Here is an 18240-nt window from a genome sequence, read left to right on the forward strand (position 1 = left end):
GTGTGTTCTTTTTGTATTTGAAGTCAAACCCACGAGGGCAGAACTACCTTGATCTCTGCTTCTGAATAGTTGTGCACGATATTCTTCACCTGCCGGCGAAGAGCTGAGGTTGTCATGGTCCCCGGTGATGGAGGATGTGGGGGGGTAGAACGTGGGGAAAGACAAACCACTCAACAGGTGAAGGGAGGGGGCTGAAAGGCGGGAGGTGGGCGGGAGGAGGAGAGGGGGGGGGAGGTGGCTATGGCAAAGGAGGCTCCTCTTCTCTGTGTGGAGTTACAGGACGTCCCTGTAAGAAAGAGACAGAGAATATGGATATATATTTATATTTAAAAGTACATTTAGGTCATACTCACTCTTTAAAGCCCCCAGCCTGCGGAGGGGTCATTGTGAAATGCTTTAGGACGTAAACAGTAATCATAACGTGATCGATTTTATGTTCAACTCTGCGTCTGTTTGGTGTTTTTCATTTGGTTTACATTTTGGGAAACTGGCATCAGAAAAGTCTGTTGATTCTACGTATTCTGTTCAGAAAACTGTGGCTGAAGAAAACTTTTAAACCTGTTGAGTCTCCTGTGATTTCTGATTGATTTAATAGCAACGCTTTCATGCAGATGTTAAGCAGGTGTCAGGTGATAGTTTCGTAGGTATCTGCTTGAACGAGTAGAAAGTTGAATCACACCTTGAATGCTACCAAAGTCATCCCACTTCACCCTGAAGGGAACATGGAAGGACATTTCCTTCCTCGGGCCCGGATCCAAAGCATGGCCAAGAACATTAAGTCAGAATAAAGCTGCTCTCGATGATTTATTCCTTCGCTGTTTAAGTTCAAACGAAACAAACTGAGCAACACAAACGTGACCGATGACAGGGATTGAATGACTGACGATGTGTCCCGGCTCGGGAAGTAGGCCACGAGTGCTCTGGCACTCAGGTGTCTGATGAAGCTTCTTGGCAGCTTAATTTATTCAGGCCAACACTCACATGCAGCTGCCTAAAGCCATGCACACACACACACACACACACACACATCCAACCCATTTTCTCCCATAAATTCATATTTTAGAGAGCACACAGAGGAATCGATGGTTCCTGTGATACTTATTTTTCTGCTCCAGGATCAGAACATAACTGCTGTTCTGCTCCAATAAAAAGGGCATTATTAGACATTTCTTTGGCTCGATTAGATCGTTATGACAATTTAGGAAAATATACGATGTTGATACGGGTTGATACGGATGCTTGTTATGAGCTTCTATATGAAATCATTTATTTACTTGGTCCACTCAAGATAGAAGTTGTTCTCTTATGTGCTCGATTAGGAAGATATCTATAAAAGGTATTACATAACTTATGGTACAAGTCCAGTATTTACTTCAATTTCATCAAATATATTTAAACTAGGGGCCGAAGTGAGGATAAAATGATTATGATCAGTGGCATAAAGGAATGTAATATGGACACCCTCAAGTTTAACATTGACAGTAAATTCAGTATTGGCTCACTGACCTATTCGGGACCCTTAAATAGGTAGAGAGTAACATTATTAATAGACTGCTATTATCAGGATGACTAACAACAATGATTATATTTAACAACTTTACCTTTAAAGAGTTATTGATTTAATTTCACCGTCACTGTCCACTGCTGCTGCACAACAGTTCCCAAAGAAACACACTGAAGTCACATGATGCCAAAAAGCAAGCATCGGCACATCAGAGGAACTAAGAAGCAGCAACAGAGAAAACTCTGCGTGTTTGTGTGAATGTACAAGAGAGAGAGAGAGAGAGAGAGAGAGACATAGAGAGAGAGAGAGAGAGAGAGAGAGAGAGAGAGAGAGAGAGAGAGAGAGAGACATAGAGAGACATAGAGAGAGAGAGAGAGAATGAAGGGCACGATGAAGAGAGTGAAGCTCAGCTATTTCAACCAGTATCACCTTTCTGCAGGATCATCTCCAGCTTTGTGTTCACACACACACACACACACACACACACACAGTAGAGGTTATCACACATCACAGATAATTCACAATGTGGGGGTATTTGTGTGCAGTACTTAACAGTGGCGAGAAAAGTGCTCTACCAAATAAAGGAATCACAAACAATAAATGTGTAAGCATACTTTTATATATATATAAAATATAGGATTATATATAAAGGAGTATATGCCAATGTATACTTTATGAGGAGCTTCCGTTCTCATTGTTATATAAATACTCATCATTACAATTGTACACCATCATACACCATAGTTTAATCTATAACAATGTTCCATAAAATGTCTCTTACTTAGTACTTAAAATAGCTGCTTAGTCAAAACTAAAATATGTTTCTCTATTATTCAAATTATCCTTTTATTCTGCAACCAGGTGGCCACATTTCTTCCCATCAGATAAACAATACTCAAAATAACTCAAACAACATTTGTTGAAATGCTAATAAACCTCTTAGGAAAGGTAAAGACATCATGAAATCAATATTCATCTCCCTGCAACCATGAATGTACAACTTATTTGTTCTTCAAGTTCAAGTCCCCTGAGAGAGACATCCCCAAAAAAGAGTGTCTGTTTAAGAGGGATTTCTTGAAGTCACCCAATGACAAAGTCTAATGTAACGACTCCTGGGACACGATGACAGCCCCACGGTGGCTTTGGATGGTTTCTTATTCAAAGGAAACAAGCTCTACATTCAAATGACTCACGATGGACGCCGAGAGTCACCTGATGAAATCATCGCTTCGTGATGCCCAACTGGAGGGAGTCTGTTGATAGCCTTCTATATTTAACTTCAAATACCACCTTGTTAAAGAACTGCCCGGTCTGATGCGGCAACATGCTCACCCCGCGTCCACACCGACGAATGCGCATGCGTGACGTGGCAGAGAGAGTAGGCTGTATCATTTCAGCCGGCGATGGAGAGGAGGCGCTCACGGTAGTTCTACGTAATGCCCTCTCCCAAACACACACACACACGCACACACACACACACACTTCACTCTGGATCGTCCTGTGAGAGCCACCATGTGTGGCACGGATTCGTGCGCAAGGCCGGCCGCCACTAGAGTGGCGTGTTGCGTGTAACGTGTCGGCAACACAGCTCCTACGTACATTGTAGGCTACGTGTGGCCGACACGTTGTACCCACTTCCACTGAGGATTATTGGCACACGCAGAACTAGCCGTGGAACTAACACACATCGCGCCGCTTACCTTTCCCATCGCTCATCTCTCGCCTTTTCCACTGAGCATCCTCGCGTCTCCGCTACTACCCCCCCCCCCCTCCTCCCCCCTCCTCCCAAGTCCCGATGATAAATCCCCCTGCGCTCGGATCCGCGAATCAGGGCGACCACGGTTCTCCTGTATCCGGTCAAACGCGAGGGGTTTCCTGGGATGGGGACGCGTGGAGCCCGGCCTGTAGCCCGGCTGGATGCGAGCCGCTCGGGCACGCAGCGCTGAAATCCGCATAGGACGAGGATAAGCCTCAGCACACGGCTCACTCGCTCCCTCTCTCTCGCTCACTCACTCACTCACTCACTCACTCGGCCGGCCTCATCCACGCACGCACGCGGCATGCACGATCACAACGGTGCGCGTAAAACGACGGGGGCGCGGCGCGTCTTAACGCTCATTGCGCCCGCCGATTGCGCGCGTGTGATTGACACGCGACGAAAATGCCAGAGGAATACTCAGTTTATTGATTTATAAAGAGAAACAGAGGGTACAAAGATGTGTGGTTGAAAGCAATCAGTGGTCTCCCGTGTCAGCCTGTCACGTTTTAATCGTGCGTGTCCTGTCCGTCTCCCTCAGTGAGATCATCCATCAGGTCGCACAGGTTCTCCACCAAGTCTCCCATCAGCGCATAAACCTGTCACGGTGATACATAAAGACTCTTATTTACAGGATGTGAGGATTTGTGCAATGCCTTTAAATGATTGATGAGAGACAGATAAAACAATCGTGGTCAAAATGAGAGAAGAAAAAGGCAATCCGTGACTTTTCATTTGTGGTTTAAGGTCCACAAAAAGAATGCTTCATTTCACATGCAGCCGGACAGTCTCATATCAAACCAACACCAGTTTGTAATACAGGGATTCCTTTAAAATCTCAAGTCTCAAACCCTACCAGACGACCTCATGGGGCTCTCTCAAACTTTAGAAATCTTCTCAAGAGTCAAAGCAGAAATATCACTGAACTACGCCCTTTAAAATGAATATAAGACTTGCCTTTCTGTGCAAGTGCCTTGTGTAAATGTCCATCAACTTCAACACCACATCTGGAGGATGTTGACTGTCTGGCAGGATGTCAGTCAGCGAGGCTGCTCCCTTTCCTTGCTTCTCCCGAGAACCTCTCCCCACTTCCTCCTTTCTGTCCCCCTTCTTTTTGCTGTCCTGTACAGATTGAACACAAACTTGCCAATAAATGACTGATTTTTACTGAGTACGGTTAAATTTCCAAAATGAGCCGGCCGGTAGTTTTATGCGTCTTATGTCATGAAAAATGACCTCCCACACTCCAACGGCGTTCAATACATCGCATCATGTGGTGGGACGTTGTGAGCTAACGTATAGCTGTGTGCATACGTGCAGATGGCGGGGACGGGTCAGGGTGCTATGAATTCACACCCTGGATGCACAGTTGGAGAGCAGGTGTGTGTTTTCACACAGTGTCCTGTTACCATGGTTCCCTGTGAGCAACGGGCTGTACCTTAAACATGACTCATCACACAGGGAGAGAATCAGCAAAACACCAACAAGACTGCGTCTCTGAAATATTTCTAAAATGGAATATATTACATTTCGACTGGCCGATGATGGCTGAGAGTGGAGACACAAGCCATGTAGAGACACGTGTTGCAACAGGGGCGGATTCACGTCTCGTCTGTAGTAACGCAGTCAGCATCGAATCCCAGCGCTGACAATGAAAATGCACTCAAAGTGAGATTCATGAATGGGACGATGCAAAGTGGGGGGGTTTAATGAGGATGGAAGCAGGAAAACCATCATCAGCATTCAAACCAAAAGCGTTTGGCCATTATTTGGATCCAAATAGAAACAGAAAAAAACAGGATCGACTGCATTCTATTGCTCAGCGACTCTAAGGACTTCTCTGGGGGACAAACCTCTGGATGAAGAGGAAACACACACACACACACACGGAATTGTACTTACATACTGAGTCATAAATTGGTCAAAAACCCTCAAATGTATTATTACACAAAAGGCGGCGGTGGTCTGTAGTAACAAGACATCATGCGTCGTCTTGTTGACAAATGAATGATTGACAAACTGACAGCTCTTTGAAGTTGTGAAGTAGTGTTTCATTCATGCTCATAAATACTTTTGAGTCTGCTGCCACTCAGTGGCAACATTTTTTATAGTAGTCAGAAAAAGTGAGTCAGCTCCACAAACACAAATGGCTTTTATCACCTCACCTCCACTGATTTCTCGGTAAATGTTGACTGGGACTCCCTTTTGATTCTGGGCATTGTCCCACTAATCTCCACTTTAGCAGCTGCCTCTCCCTTTTTCTCACTCTTCTCATCTTTGTTTTCAGCCACCTCTGCAATGAAATAACATAGCAGTAAGCAGCATGAATCTTCACCGGACTAAGTCTGATTGGAAGTCTGCGAGTCTCACCAGCATCAGAGATGAAGGGTTCCATCCATCGGTCTTTCACTGGAAGGCCCAGCAGGTTTCTGAGCCTCGTGGCCTCAGCCCCCATCGTGTCCAGCAGTTTGGTCCACAGCTGCTGCCTGCAGGGGGCACCAGACACTACATTAAGCAGCAGGCTTACCACATCAAGCGTGTGAGTGTGGATAATGAGTCCACATCACATCAAGATGCTATGAAGGATAAACGATGCCTCACCCTATGGCTGCTGCTGTTATCTGGGGGTGATTCAGTGGAGAAAGTTCACAAAGCTGCAGAAGCAGGGAGTTGAGCTGGGCCAGGCTCTCCTCCTGCGCTGACTCTTGCTCATGCGGAGACAGAACAACCTTAAGAAGAGAATTGATTAATGGATTAATACAGTAGGATGTGTCTTTGATGCATCATCATGGTATAATAGTATCCTGAGGGGTGAGCAGTGCATTCAAAGAGGCCCATTGGATCTTCCCTCGCTAAATCTACTGCTGTCTTTTGTTGCACCGACCAAGTTGCACCGTAACATCAAAAAATCCATGTACCTGTCGGAGTGTGTGAACGGAGAAGTCCCAGGGACGCTCCGGCTGCCAATCTTGCCACAGTCTCTTTAGGTCTTCCACTGGTTGACGAAGGTACTGCAACTAAAACAATGTATAGAGCATTTATTGAGGAGGATATAAACATGTGACTACAAGACTCTTGTCCAGGTGGATAATGTTCACAGGTAGAAATCCTGCTCTAACAGCTACAATGCATGTCTTCATTTCTCTTCACTACTCAGGGGAAGAGAAGAAAATGAGTGTGCTGCCCTTTGGGGTGATTAACTATGACAACACGAAAAGTTAAGAGAGCTGTAATGACTATTAAATACAAGTCCTCCATTTTCCCCACAACACTGATAAACTCCAATGATCACGAGAGAAGTGTGAGCTTCACTTGTAAAGTTACCTTGGGGTTTTTGCTTAAAAACTCCTGCTCTTCATTGACACAGAGTTCTGCCGGAGAGCTTGGTCTCTCTGGGGTGCGGACCCTCCAAAGCACCTCATCCACAATCGACTGACACATTTTAACCTTCACTGTCTCTTCCAGCTTTGTCTGCCCGTGCACACGCAACAGAAACATAGACAGGAAAACAATGGGCGTTAGGTCATGGTGACCTTAGTGCCATCTGTCCATTCTGTGTCTACCTTTGAAACACACAGTTCAAACCGCACACAACCTCTATGAAAAGCCTCTGGTCTGCAGTTCTGTCCTGGTACTGAGCCACTCCTCTCAGCCTGACCTGCATGGGGGCTCCTTGCAGCAGCACAGGGTGGGTGTGCAGCTGCCACAGTTCAGTTTTAATGCCTGGGCCCTCCGACTTGAATATGAAGTCAACCCGCTGGGTGTCACGGGGACGGATCACACCTGGATGGGAGAAGCAGAAATGTAAAGCAGGAGGCTACAGTGTCACTGTACTGTTAGGCAATGGAAGTGGGGGTGGGCAGCAGGTGTCTAGTGTGTACCAGGCGAGGAGTTGAAGTAGAAGTGCAGGCTTTTTGTTTGGGATCGCAGCTTAGCAAAGCTGGGCGCCACAGGAAGCTGCTCCCAGCTGTAGAAGATGGCTGTGCTGCCTTCATTGTGCAGCTCCAGGTGGGAAAAGGCAATTTCTCCAGTCGGGGCCTCAAAGATTAATGTGGCTCGGAGTCCTACTTTTCCCTGATCAAAGAGTGGATGAGAGAGGGAGAGAAGGTGACACAAATCAAAGCAAGGCAGGTCTCAAGTGTCAAAAGCAGGAAGAGAAACAGCAAATTATCGAGCTGTTTACAGACGTGTGTAATATGTGTAAAACATGAACACAGGAACACTTTGAACATCTTTTTCATGAGATGACAAAGTAAGTGCTGAATCCTGTTTTATTCGACAAGGTATACTTATTTGTGATGTTCTGGAGGCAAATGATTTGTAAGAATAAACACACATGTTTCTATTTATTTGATGACATTGGTCATTGAGTAAATTGTCTTGTATAGTTTAGAGGTATGATATAACATGGCTTCTCATTGTTACGAAACATCTCGTACCACAATAAAAACGTTATTTTGCAACTGACAGACTTTTGTTTGTAACTACAAACATAAATCTATGTGTAACACGCACCAACTCATTATTTGAAATTCATACACGCCCACCGTCTATGTAAATGTCGTTTGGTACCTTTTCAGTCGTAGAGTTTCCAGTCCATCTAGCAAGCTGACCACAGAACCTCAGGGCAGGAATGAGCAGAGCATCTGACTGAACACCCTCACATTGTGTCAGGGGATCACTGTGGAAGACAATGAGGCGGCAGCAGCACCACTCCGGTCAGACACATGGGGAATGAGTCAGTCATTGGCTGTGGATTTGGATTCTAAAAAAGAACACGGCCCACAAGCTAGAAACAGGACGGGCGGACCGCCTCCTGAAAGAAGAGCCGTTAGAGGCCGTGATGCATTCAAGCGTTTGTTGTCCAACTTGAAAATGTCACAATGACATATTTCACAGCATGAGTTTTAAAGCAGATGTAACATTTAGGACAATGCAAAAGCAGACCTAACCTGTTAAACAACTTGATCACATGGCATTTCCAAACTTAATGAACACAACATTTTATTACTGGCTGGTGAGTTCATTAATTGAGTTGTTTGTGCCTTTGAAATAGGTAAATCACAGCTTACAGGTTCTCCTTCCTTGTTTTTCCATGGTCTGGCTCCTCCTCTTCCTCCTCAAGTGGGGAACCGCTCTTTGAGGTGAATGGCTTACTGGAGCCAATGATCTCCAGCCCGCTGATTTCCTGCAATCAAAGTGACACAGAGTTGTCAACAAAGTAGTCAGCATCGTATGTCCACTGATTCCTGTTACTGAAAAGTAACACCCAAAGTCCTATTTGGGAATGCATGTTCCACGTGGACCCTAAAGTGCAGCAGAAGAGGAGAGAATATGACAGGACGAGGTCCGATGAACACAAGCATTGCTCTTCAGTCACACTGGTGTTTTAAACTGCTTTACCTCCCCTGCCCTAACAATGTTACACATATGGATGTTGAAAACATATGTGTACGTTTACTGTATGAGACAGGAAGAGGGACACAAACAATGCAGCCGCAATGTGCTGTTGCCCCCTCCTCCTCGGGAACCAACTAGAACCTTCTTTACACGGCTCTATTTTCATCCTCCTGGTCTCCTTACCTCCCTCTCCCTTCTTTTATAGCTCAAAAAGCTCAGCCTTTCCCAAACACCTTCCTGCCAAAAAACGCATGTCACAAAGTCGTGGGCAACAGGTCAGTCCGTCACTGTGTGTGAGTTTGTCAGGAGGTACTTCAGGCCCGAATCCCCCCGGCCCAGCACGACAGAGCACTCTCCAAACATTTTTTTCTTCATGTCACGAGCACAGATCTGTGTGTGTGTGTGTGTGTGTGTGTGTGTGTGTGTGTGTGTGTGTGTGTGTGTGTGTGTGTGTGTGTGTGTGAGTGTGTACCGCGTATAGAGCAGGATGGTCTGTCACCCCACGGATCTCATCAGCGCTCCTGTATGACTGGACATGCTCCACATTTCATAAATGTAAATGATGTGGACACGAGTGCCTGTGGAAGGGCTCCAGTGCCTCATTAATCTGTGCCTGCATGCGTACGTTTTTGTGCACGTGCTTGTCTGCTTTGCCCACTTATAGAAAACCAAGAACAAGGTGCCCGAGGCTGGATAATCACATTGTGTTTGTGAAGACGCCCTCTGCAGCAAGCAGCCCAGAGACAACGTGTCCTCTGGGTGGGAGTGACTTCAGATGTGGATGGACCTCAGTGTTTGTGTTCAAACAAGAGATGATCTGCGCTGGATGGGTTAGACGAAATTAGGTTATTGTACAGAAATAAAGTGAAGTGTAAATAGTATGGGATTTGGATTGTGCTGCCACAGCTTTAAGGTTAGGTCATTGCTCCAGATGGGTCGCTGGAGGCATCACACATCAGATGGATCAGATGGATCAGATGGATCAGATGGCGCCGGGTCAGACAATCACCAGATTAGGCCACAAGTATCAGACAGTGCGGCTTTGTAAAGTTTCTGCATTTACTTATATCCTAAGGAGAGCATTTCAACTTGATCAAAATCTATATGGGGTCAAGCGTTTGCCTGATGAAGTCCAGATTCATATATTTGTATGAGTTTTTTAAATTTTATACAAATAAAAAATCGCAAATAATAAAAATCCCTAACCCTAACCCTAATCTCCGTTGTTCTCAAACGTACATTATCTGTCTCGGTTTTAACCAGAGATGGGGACTCGAGTTGGAGACTCGGACTCGAGTGCGACTCGAGTCGCACACTCGGTGACTTCCGACTCGACTTCAGACTCGTCCTCGAAAGACTTCCGACTCGACTCGGACTCGAGCTTTGGGACTCGTGAACAATGTTTAATTTTAGGAAAAATCTGATGAGCTCGCTATACCGCTCCCTCCGTTACCTGCCTACGTAACACGTACATTGACATATATTGATGGCTGCGCACGCGCGGCCACACACGAGAAAGATGTCTAATGCCGCTGCTGGGGGGCGCTGGCGGTCCGACTGACGGTTCGCTGACGTCGGGACGTATGCGCTCCAGCGGCGGACCGTTTACTCTGCGATCTCCTTAAACTGTCTCTGCTCTGCTCACTGAAGCAAAACAATACGTGGACAAGAGCAGCGAGTGTAGTCACCTACTGCTGCTAACACATCCCGTCGGACCAGGATTATTTATTTATATCCGTTAATGAACTTTTCTCCTCGTTACCCTGGTAACCGCTGTCATTACAGACGGTTGCGTCGATTCTTACTGTGAAAATCTACGTACTTCCGGTTTAGCGGCTACGCTTCTCATTTTATGGGAAAAACCTAAAAAAAACATTAAGTAAAGAGTAAAGGAGGAGTAAAAAGTTGTTGGTATGGTTTTTTTTTACGGTAAAAGGGACGTTGATAAGAGATGGGGACTCGAGTTTGAGACTCGGACTCGAGTCGCACTCGAGTCGCACTCGAGTCGCACACACGGTGACTTCAGACTCGACTTCAGACTCGACTTCAGACTCGTCCTCAAAAGACTTCAGACTCGACTCGGACTCGAGCTTTGGGACTCGTGAGCATCTCTGGTTTTAACTGCTTGAATGTGTGTGTTTTTTAGGGAAAACAATCAGCAAACACAACCTCTGGCTTGGGTTATATGTGAACTTCATTTTCCAACTTATTAGAACATGTTACAAATTCAGTAGATCAAAGGAAGCAAGTGCCTATTCCAAACTACCTTATGTTCATTTTCATTCAGTGTTATTATTTGTATGCTGCATTACCGGCATTTTGATGTCCATGTCCCCTAGAACCTCTCTGAGCTCCTGACACTGCTGCTTCAGGCATCCACTCCGGTCCCAAGTCCGAGAGGCTGGACACAGAGTTTCAGCACTAATTCCTAGCGGTAGAAACATTTCCCACAGAGAGAATGCCGTTAGGAATTAGGAAAGCACTTCAGGTCAAAGCCCAATCAGAGGAAACATTTTCCAGCCGAGGGGGAAAATTGGGACAGCGCGTAGCTTTCATTGCTTACCTGATTCCTGGCGTATGCTTCTCTGCTGTCCAACCTGTGGGACGGGCTCCCGCCCCCCCGTCTCCGCCTGAGTCAGAGTGGCTGAGATGCCACTCGTAGCATCTCCATAACGCTGGGGCAGACTCCAAAATTCGCTGCCCACACGGTAACCCTGAGAGATGGATGTAACAGCAAGCCCATGCATGAATGAAGAGGCAGCAGGGAAAGTTATGTCATTGTTTTGTAGAAATATGACAAATATTAGATCTTTATTCTGACGGATGACTCAAGACACCGAGGAGAACAGGAAGTCAATATTTGTCATACATATCCAGAGTGGATGTTTGGCATGACTTGGTCTAGAACCTCCCTCTTCTCCTGGGTTTCTCTGAAGCGGTTTGCTTGGTTCATCAGTAAGTTTTCAACTGGCCTGTCGAGCAAGTCTGGAAGAAGATGAAAAGGGCAGATGATGAAGAAAGAGATGGATAGACAAAGATTGAACGTTAATGCATACTCTTAAAATGAAATAGTCCTGATTAAGGAGCGCAAATCTTGCTCTTTAATTTGCTTAAGAGGAGAAACCGGCATCAGATCTTCTTCAATCGGCTCACCAGATAAGAAGTGCTGCTGACGTCTTTGCTGCGTCATACGTGTATGCCGATGCTGGGGGGCATTACACGGAACGTTTCTGGGCCCTGAAGGGATCCTGTGCCTATTCTCCACAGCCTCAGAAGGAGGACTCCCCGGGGCCTCGGATTGATCATGTGTGCTGGACTTTGGGATGCACTTTAACATCTGGATGGTGGAGAAGGAACCAGAGGTGACTGAGATTAAATCCACTTATTCGATTCGTTAGCTTTTTGGAATGACCGATTTTGAAATGCTGTTTGTCAAGAACTCTTATTTTAATCATGTCATGTCTTCTGACTTCACCTCCGTCTTCCCTTTGGACTCTAGATAACTTCTGAAATCCTCCAAACTACCCAGAATGCTGTGTGCAAGAACCATGCCGTGGTCATCAAAGCGAAGGCCTCCAGTGCCTAAAAAGAGAAGAATAGGACAGAGAAAATGTGTATCTTAGTCACATGGAGGCATAGTATGGCGAGGATAACGTTTATATTGGCAAAGTGTGTTATTGTCCATGAGAGCAAAGGAATTTGACCAACCTGTGTAGTCCAGAAGTTGAGAGTTAGGGTCGGGAATTACTGGATGGGCCACCGGCACCACATCGCCTTCCTCATCAGCTGTCATGAGCGCTGCTTTTTGACGACCATTGGGTGGCTTTGGTATATGAATCTGCATCATCACATTCTCAGTTACATATACAACTGCTTTAAAAATGAAAGCCACAGTGGCACAAAGAAAATGTAAAACATTTTCCAAATAATTGTAAATTGGGGGCATGGAGGAAATGGACTTACTTTATTGAGGTCCTGTGGGTGAATACCAGCAGCTTTGATATCCTCCACTGATGTTTTTAGCATCTTCTTCTCTGAAGGACAGGACACGCACGCATGCACGCGCACACACACACACACGCACACACGCACGCACGCACGCATGCACGCGCGCACACACACACACACGCACACGCACGCACGCACGCACGCACACACACACACTCAAAGAGATTAACCTTGAATACTGTCACGAATATGCAATTTTGTTCATTTCTACCAGAGCCTGATTATAGTTTCCATGGCCACACTAACAATGAGTGTACCTTTTCTGAACTGAGTCGCTTCCTTCACGTTTTCCATTACAGATGATGCATATTCTGTCACAGTTTGGGTTTACTTGTCCTGTCCCTCCCTGTGATTGTCTGCAGTGTCCATGATTGTTTCCACCTGTGTCCGACCACCTGCACCTCCCCTGTGTATTAAAGCCTGTGTGTGTTGTGCCTCTTGTTGCGTCAGTGCTTGTTGTGTATGCGTGTGATAGCCTGTCAGTTATAGGTTCCTGGTCCTCCGTCTGTGTTTTGCCCCCCTTGGCTTTTTTTTAAATTTTGAAGTGGATTATTAAAGTGTTTTTTTGTGAGTCTGTGTTTGAGTCCTGTCTCTACACTTAACATATTCAGATAAGTGCTCTATTTGCCCTTGAGGAAAGAATTTTTGCAATGAATGAATTTATCACAAGCATGTGATCGTATTTCTTCCTGACATTTATATCAAAATTCATTTTTTAGTTATAGCGTTTCACTATAAATAAAAAGTGCAATGCAACTAAGTACACTTACTCAAGTTGAGTACTTCCATTAATACCACTTTCCATTCTTTTTCACCACATTTCAGGGGGAATTGTTTTTACTGTACTATTGTGTTACATTTGTTAGATTACATTAGTTATTTTGCAGGTTAAGAATAGTTCATAAAAAGTAAGTGCATGAGTTTTGATATTTGACACCAACCGTTACTCCATATAGTGTTTTACTTTTACTAGTGTACATTTCGGTAGGCGGTATTGCTACCTTTACTAAAGTATTGTCACTGAGAGTTAACTAACCGTCTCCTGCCACACATGCAGCTACAGCTCCTGGAACAGGTGGAGATGTCACGGCGCTCAGCCATGATGTCAATCTTTAGACGGGAAGACACGTACGGACAGAAGTGGAGAAGACACCGAAAGTTCTGGTTAACTGACAGTTAGCTGACCTGCGTAACGTCTGACCGTCTTCGCTGTGTCGCCGAGGCTCACTGGGTCCGACTGCGGTGAAGACAACGGTCCCTGTCCTCTCGTGTGGCGTTAGTTAGCTAGCGATGCTAACCAAGCTAGCGCTGCGCTCCCTGAGCCGGTGTGGTCTCTAGTGGTCGCCATGGCAACGGAAAGAGCCGCTCTGTCTTTCTTCCATTAGTCCAAAACAAAACAATTTACACATTACAGAAAACACAATAAATTAAAAGCCCTGAACAAAATAGAAGACAGAACAGGAGCAAGGAAATTTGTGGTTAGAAATATATTTAAGTAATTGATTATTATTGATTGATATTGATTATTGATTATCCTTCCGAACGAAATTGAGCAGACATATTTGGAATTCCCTTTTTCTTCTTTGGGTGTGCGAGTAAAGCAAAAAAACAACTTTTACTTTGTACTTTTGACTGACAGCAGCCCACTATAACAACAGTTTTAACCCAATAAGGCACATTATAAACGCATCCCAGAAGTTATAAAAGGGGTTTCAAAAACAAGCCACGGTTAAAGAATTGAAAGCCTTCCATATGCGGTCTCTTGTAAAGCCCACATCATGTTTTGCCAACACACTCAGGAGCGCATCGACACCCCCCCCCCCCCCTCCTGTCAATCAGCATGAGGCAGATGAGTCACCGGGTGGAGGATGGACTATATAAAGACAACTGGCATCATCCACAGCGCTGGAGACAAGCTTAGTGGTCCTATGAAAAGTCACATCGCAGATTCTGCCCACTTTGTTGCGTGGAGCCAAAATCGTCCTAAAACGATGGAGAGAGGCAGACTCTCCACGTCCATCCCCGTTGAGCGCCAGCTAAGCTGTTCCACCACTGATGACCCTCAATGTCATGGTACTATGGACGGGCAGTCCGCCGGGTCCACAGGAATCTTACTGGCTTACAAGAACGCGTCGCAACACCTGACTTCGTCGGGAATTAAAATGGGGTTGGGGATACTCAAAGTGGCCTCGTCTCAGTGGAAAAGGGAAAAGAAGACGCGCTCAGATGTAGCCGTAAAGCAACTATCCACAGCCAACAGCTGCCATCCCTGCAAGAGATCCCCCCTTGATCACCTGGCAGCTCTGGTTCTCCAGGGGGAAGCGGAGCGCCAAATTCGGCAGGAGCGAGCACCGACCAAGCCTCAGAACTGTAAGCGCATCGTGGTTCTCGGTGCGCCACGGGTCGGCAAGACCTCCATCCTGAGAAGATACCTCAGGGACGGATTTGTGGAGGAGTACAGTCCCACCTCCGAGGATTTCCTCAGGAAAATGTTTCGTATCCGTGGGGAGACGTACCAAATTGATGTCCTGGACGCATCCGCGGAAAGGGATTTCCCAGCCAAGAGGCGGCTGTCTATCCTCACGGGTGAGTGTCGGCTCACTGACGCCTGCAGAAACTTACACATGCGTGTCAGTTTTTTGCTTCTTTGTGTTCTAGCTTTGTTTTGATAGAAAAAAAACGTTAATTCATATTAATGCGTTAATGCTTTTATGGATATAGATGTCAACTAATAGAGGGTTGTTTTTTATTTCCTTTCTTCTTTGCAGGTGACATCTTTCTCTTAGTATTCAGTTTAGATGAACGAAGCTCTTTCGAGGAGGTTTGCGCCCTGCGAATGGAGATCATTGCCGCCAAATCCAAGCTCACCAAATCCTCTGTGCCGGAGCATTGCGCACAGCCACGGGTTGCCCTAGTGGTCTGCGCCAATAAGGTGGATATCCTCAAGTCTGAGGGAGGAATATCTAAGGCAGAGGTTCTACGGGTCCTCGGAGATGACTGTGCCTATTTTGAAACATCTGCAAAGGAAAGCACGAATTTAGAGAAAGTCTTCGAAACTTTGGCAAAGCTCGGCGGGCTTCCGACTGAAACTGGCCCGTCTCTGCATCGCAGACTCTCCATCCGATCCTACCAATCGATGTGGGCAGGCCGTATGCCTGCGAAGGGCTGTCAGGCCGCGGGACGCGAGGAGGCCTGCGGTGCCCTGTACCCGCTGGTCCGTCGGCCAAGTTTCAGCACGGATCTCCGACATGTTATCGGCTCACATACCGCAAGAAATCCGGGCAAAGGGTTGGAAAAATGTCAGATTCAGTGAGACAAAACAAGGATATGTACATAATATAATGCAGTGGCATTGTCTAATTCAATTTACAGATGTTTTCCAATTAAAATATGCTTGCTTACTTGTATATATGTATGAATGTGTCTTTATTTTTTATACAGCCATCTATCCAGTGCATGCAGTGTGTTTGTACCTCTTCCACTGTGAAACGTGAGAGGATGTTTAATCAGGAACATTATTATTGTAGCCATAACTGTTGTATAACCTAAAATAATATATATTAGTGATCAACTCCTCAATCAGATTAGGTTTTCAGTTGGAAATCTGAAGTTACACCTTCTAAAACAGCCTCTCAGGCCTGTCACTCAATGCCGGCTCACACTTGATTTTGTGATGTTTGTTGCTACTATTCATTTTAACAGCTTAGTGTTGGTAACAATGACACCTTAGTAGTCAACAAGCAACGCTTGTCACTTTATATCTCACATGATCTACGGCATTTGTAAAAAAGCAATTTAAAATGACACAATGTAAAGTCACATTTGGCAGCCTCATAAAAAATCACCTGACGACCTGTCATCTTTTATTCCATTTTACGATGACATTGAAAGTTGCATATCTGCTTCTCACTTGTCCTCCAAGAAAACATTTACTCTATTGTAGATCTCACTAAAAAGAAAATAATGTATTGTTGAAATTGTTGTAAATTTAATTCAATTGAATATCATTGGGCAGGTTTACCACCGGTAATTATTGTTATTTAACTCTTCCATCTCAAAAATACTTTAAACAGAAGTAATAATCAGAGAAAGAACTCTGTATTTTGATGGCCGACGTTAGCTATAGCCACACTTTACTGCAACTGCTCAAAACATCATTTGATTGTGTCTAATTAATTAGAAGGATAAATGCATGTGCAGTGATGTCTGTGCAGATAGACGGAAACCAAGTTACCCAAGTTCAAAGTCAGCAGTAAATCCATAGGAAACATACTATAAAGTAAGATAATTATCTTGCATTGATATTCTTGTAATATAAGAAAATAATGTATAATCAGACACATTTTATCCTAACATACTGTATATCATCTACGCTGTTCTGCATACATTGTCATTTTCACTTCTCACATTGCAAGGATAAATACTTTTGGGATGAAGATGAGAAATGTATTCAACATATAATGGTTGTAAAATATGAGAAAGAGTCGCCGTTGGTGTGAATTTCCACAAATCAAAGAGTAAGATGATGTAGCAATATTAACTGCTTGTCTGTTTGAGTTGTTAAAAAGAGTTCATGTTATGCTTCTTGTTCTCTATGTCTGTGCAGACTAAACTTTGCTTTCATACTGTTGGAAGTTCCAAAAACTTTATTGCACGTGCAGTGACACTTGAGGCCCTTTTTATTTGATCCCTGCACACACAATCCCACACACACACACACACACACACACACACACACACACGCACACACGCACACACACACACACGCACACACGCACACACACACACACACACGCGCACACACGCACACACACACACACACACACACACACACACGCACACACGCACACACACACACACGCACACACACACACACACACACACACACACACAGTCCAGCCTCTTGGTGCACGTGGGAGGATTCACATTCTGTTCTCCTTGATCTGTTTCTGTGAGTCACACACGCAGGCGTCCTTCCACTGAAACATGGCGCCTTTTCTTTGCTCGGCCTCGTCCTTCTCAGGAAATACTGTTATTCAGTGGAACGCGGTCCACCAGCTGAGCACAGTGTTTTGAGGAGTTTTCCACGTTGTATTCATGGTCTGCTACTGATGCAAATCACTGACGTTTTAGGAACGTTGCATGACCTTCAAACACAAGGTGTAAAGCGAGTGTTTGTCATCAGTCAATTATTCACTGGTTCACAGCAGCGGGGGAAGATCGTGACCCCGAGATAAACATGAATGGAGGCAGGTGGCTGGTCACGCAAGTCAACAAGCACAAACACACACACACACACACACCTGCCACCGGGTTCCTGCTCCCTCCTCTCCTTGACCTCTTCTGGTTTGTATTATTTTCCAAATTTGGTGATGCTGGAAATTTAAACATCATTGTAGACTACAATACTACCTCTGCTGACACCAGCACAGAGGTATACTTGATCTAAAAAGAAACAATGCCACTGCAAGACACCCAACCCTAACCCTGAAGTCCAGTATTTCAGCTGATGCCGTGTTTTATTAATTGTCAAAGGCTCAGCACAAGACCTGAGGCTCATTGTTGTTGTAAA

The 18240-nt window shown here is 45.1% G+C and overlaps 3 protein-coding genes across 8 annotated transcripts in view; 1 reads left to right on the plus strand and 2 right to left on the minus strand.

Annotated features, from left to right (window-relative positions):
* epn3b (epsin 3b) overlaps window positions 1-3272 on the minus strand; it is a 10019-nt gene extending 6747 nt beyond the window's left edge. Inside the window, exons 1-2 of one of the 2 annotated variants that reach the window (XM_037472434.2) lie at window positions 3205-3272; window positions 48-286 (exon numbers count right to left, since the gene is read on the minus strand). In XM_037472434.2, the coding sequence (XP_037328331.1) occupies window positions 48-116 (69 nt within the window). In that variant the 5' untranslated portion in view covers window positions 117-286; window positions 3205-3272. Of the gene's footprint in view, window positions 1-47; window positions 335-3204 lie in introns of those variants that run through there. The other variant, XM_037472436.2, reaches the window with a different exon arrangement.
* A 396-nt stretch (window positions 3273-3668) lies between these two features.
* Window positions 3669-15008, minus strand: mycbpap (mycbp associated protein). Of its 5 annotated transcripts, none has more exons than XM_062564413.1 (20): window positions 14963-15008; window positions 13854-14043; window positions 12624-12694; window positions 12369-12498; window positions 12136-12242; window positions 11814-11997; window positions 11530-11645; window positions 11224-11374; window positions 10973-11088; window positions 8333-8448; window positions 7833-7941; window positions 7142-7334; window positions 6856-7043; window positions 6585-6731; window positions 6179-6277; window positions 5862-5989; window positions 5631-5746; window positions 5426-5553; window positions 4218-4382; window positions 3669-3859 (listed from the first exon to the last, which is right to left on the minus strand). In XM_062564413.1, the coding sequence occupies exons 3-20, from the start codon at window positions 12684-12686 to the stop codon at window positions 3770-3772; spliced, it is 2346 nt and encodes a 781-aa protein (XP_062420397.1). In that variant the 5' UTR covers window positions 12687-12694; window positions 13854-14043; window positions 14963-15008; the 3' UTR covers window positions 3669-3769. The 5 variants fall into 5 exon arrangements, with proteins under 5 accessions (XP_062420397.1, XP_037328334.2, XP_037328336.2 ...); XM_037472437.2 differs by having other exon boundaries at window positions 13854-14104; window positions 14963-14978; XM_037472439.2 differs by lacking the exon at window positions 14963-15008 and adding an exon at window positions 13705-13734 and having other exon boundaries at window positions 13854-14483.
* Window positions 14490-17370, plus strand: rasd2b (RASD family member 2b). The gene is made up of 2 exons (XM_037472444.2): window positions 14490-15254; window positions 15437-17370. Exons 1-2 carry the CDS (start codon window positions 14537-14539, stop codon window positions 15979-15981), a joined length of 1263 nt encoding a protein of 420 aa, XP_037328341.2. The 5' UTR covers window positions 14490-14536; the 3' UTR covers window positions 15982-17370.
* The last annotated feature ends 870 nt before the right edge of the window (window positions 17371-18240 follow it).

This window comes from Pungitius pungitius, chromosome 9 (assembly GCF_949316345.1).
Source record: "Pungitius pungitius chromosome 9, fPunPun2.1, whole genome shotgun sequence".
Taxonomy (NCBI): Eukaryota; Metazoa; Chordata; class Actinopteri; order Perciformes; family Gasterosteidae; genus Pungitius; species Pungitius pungitius.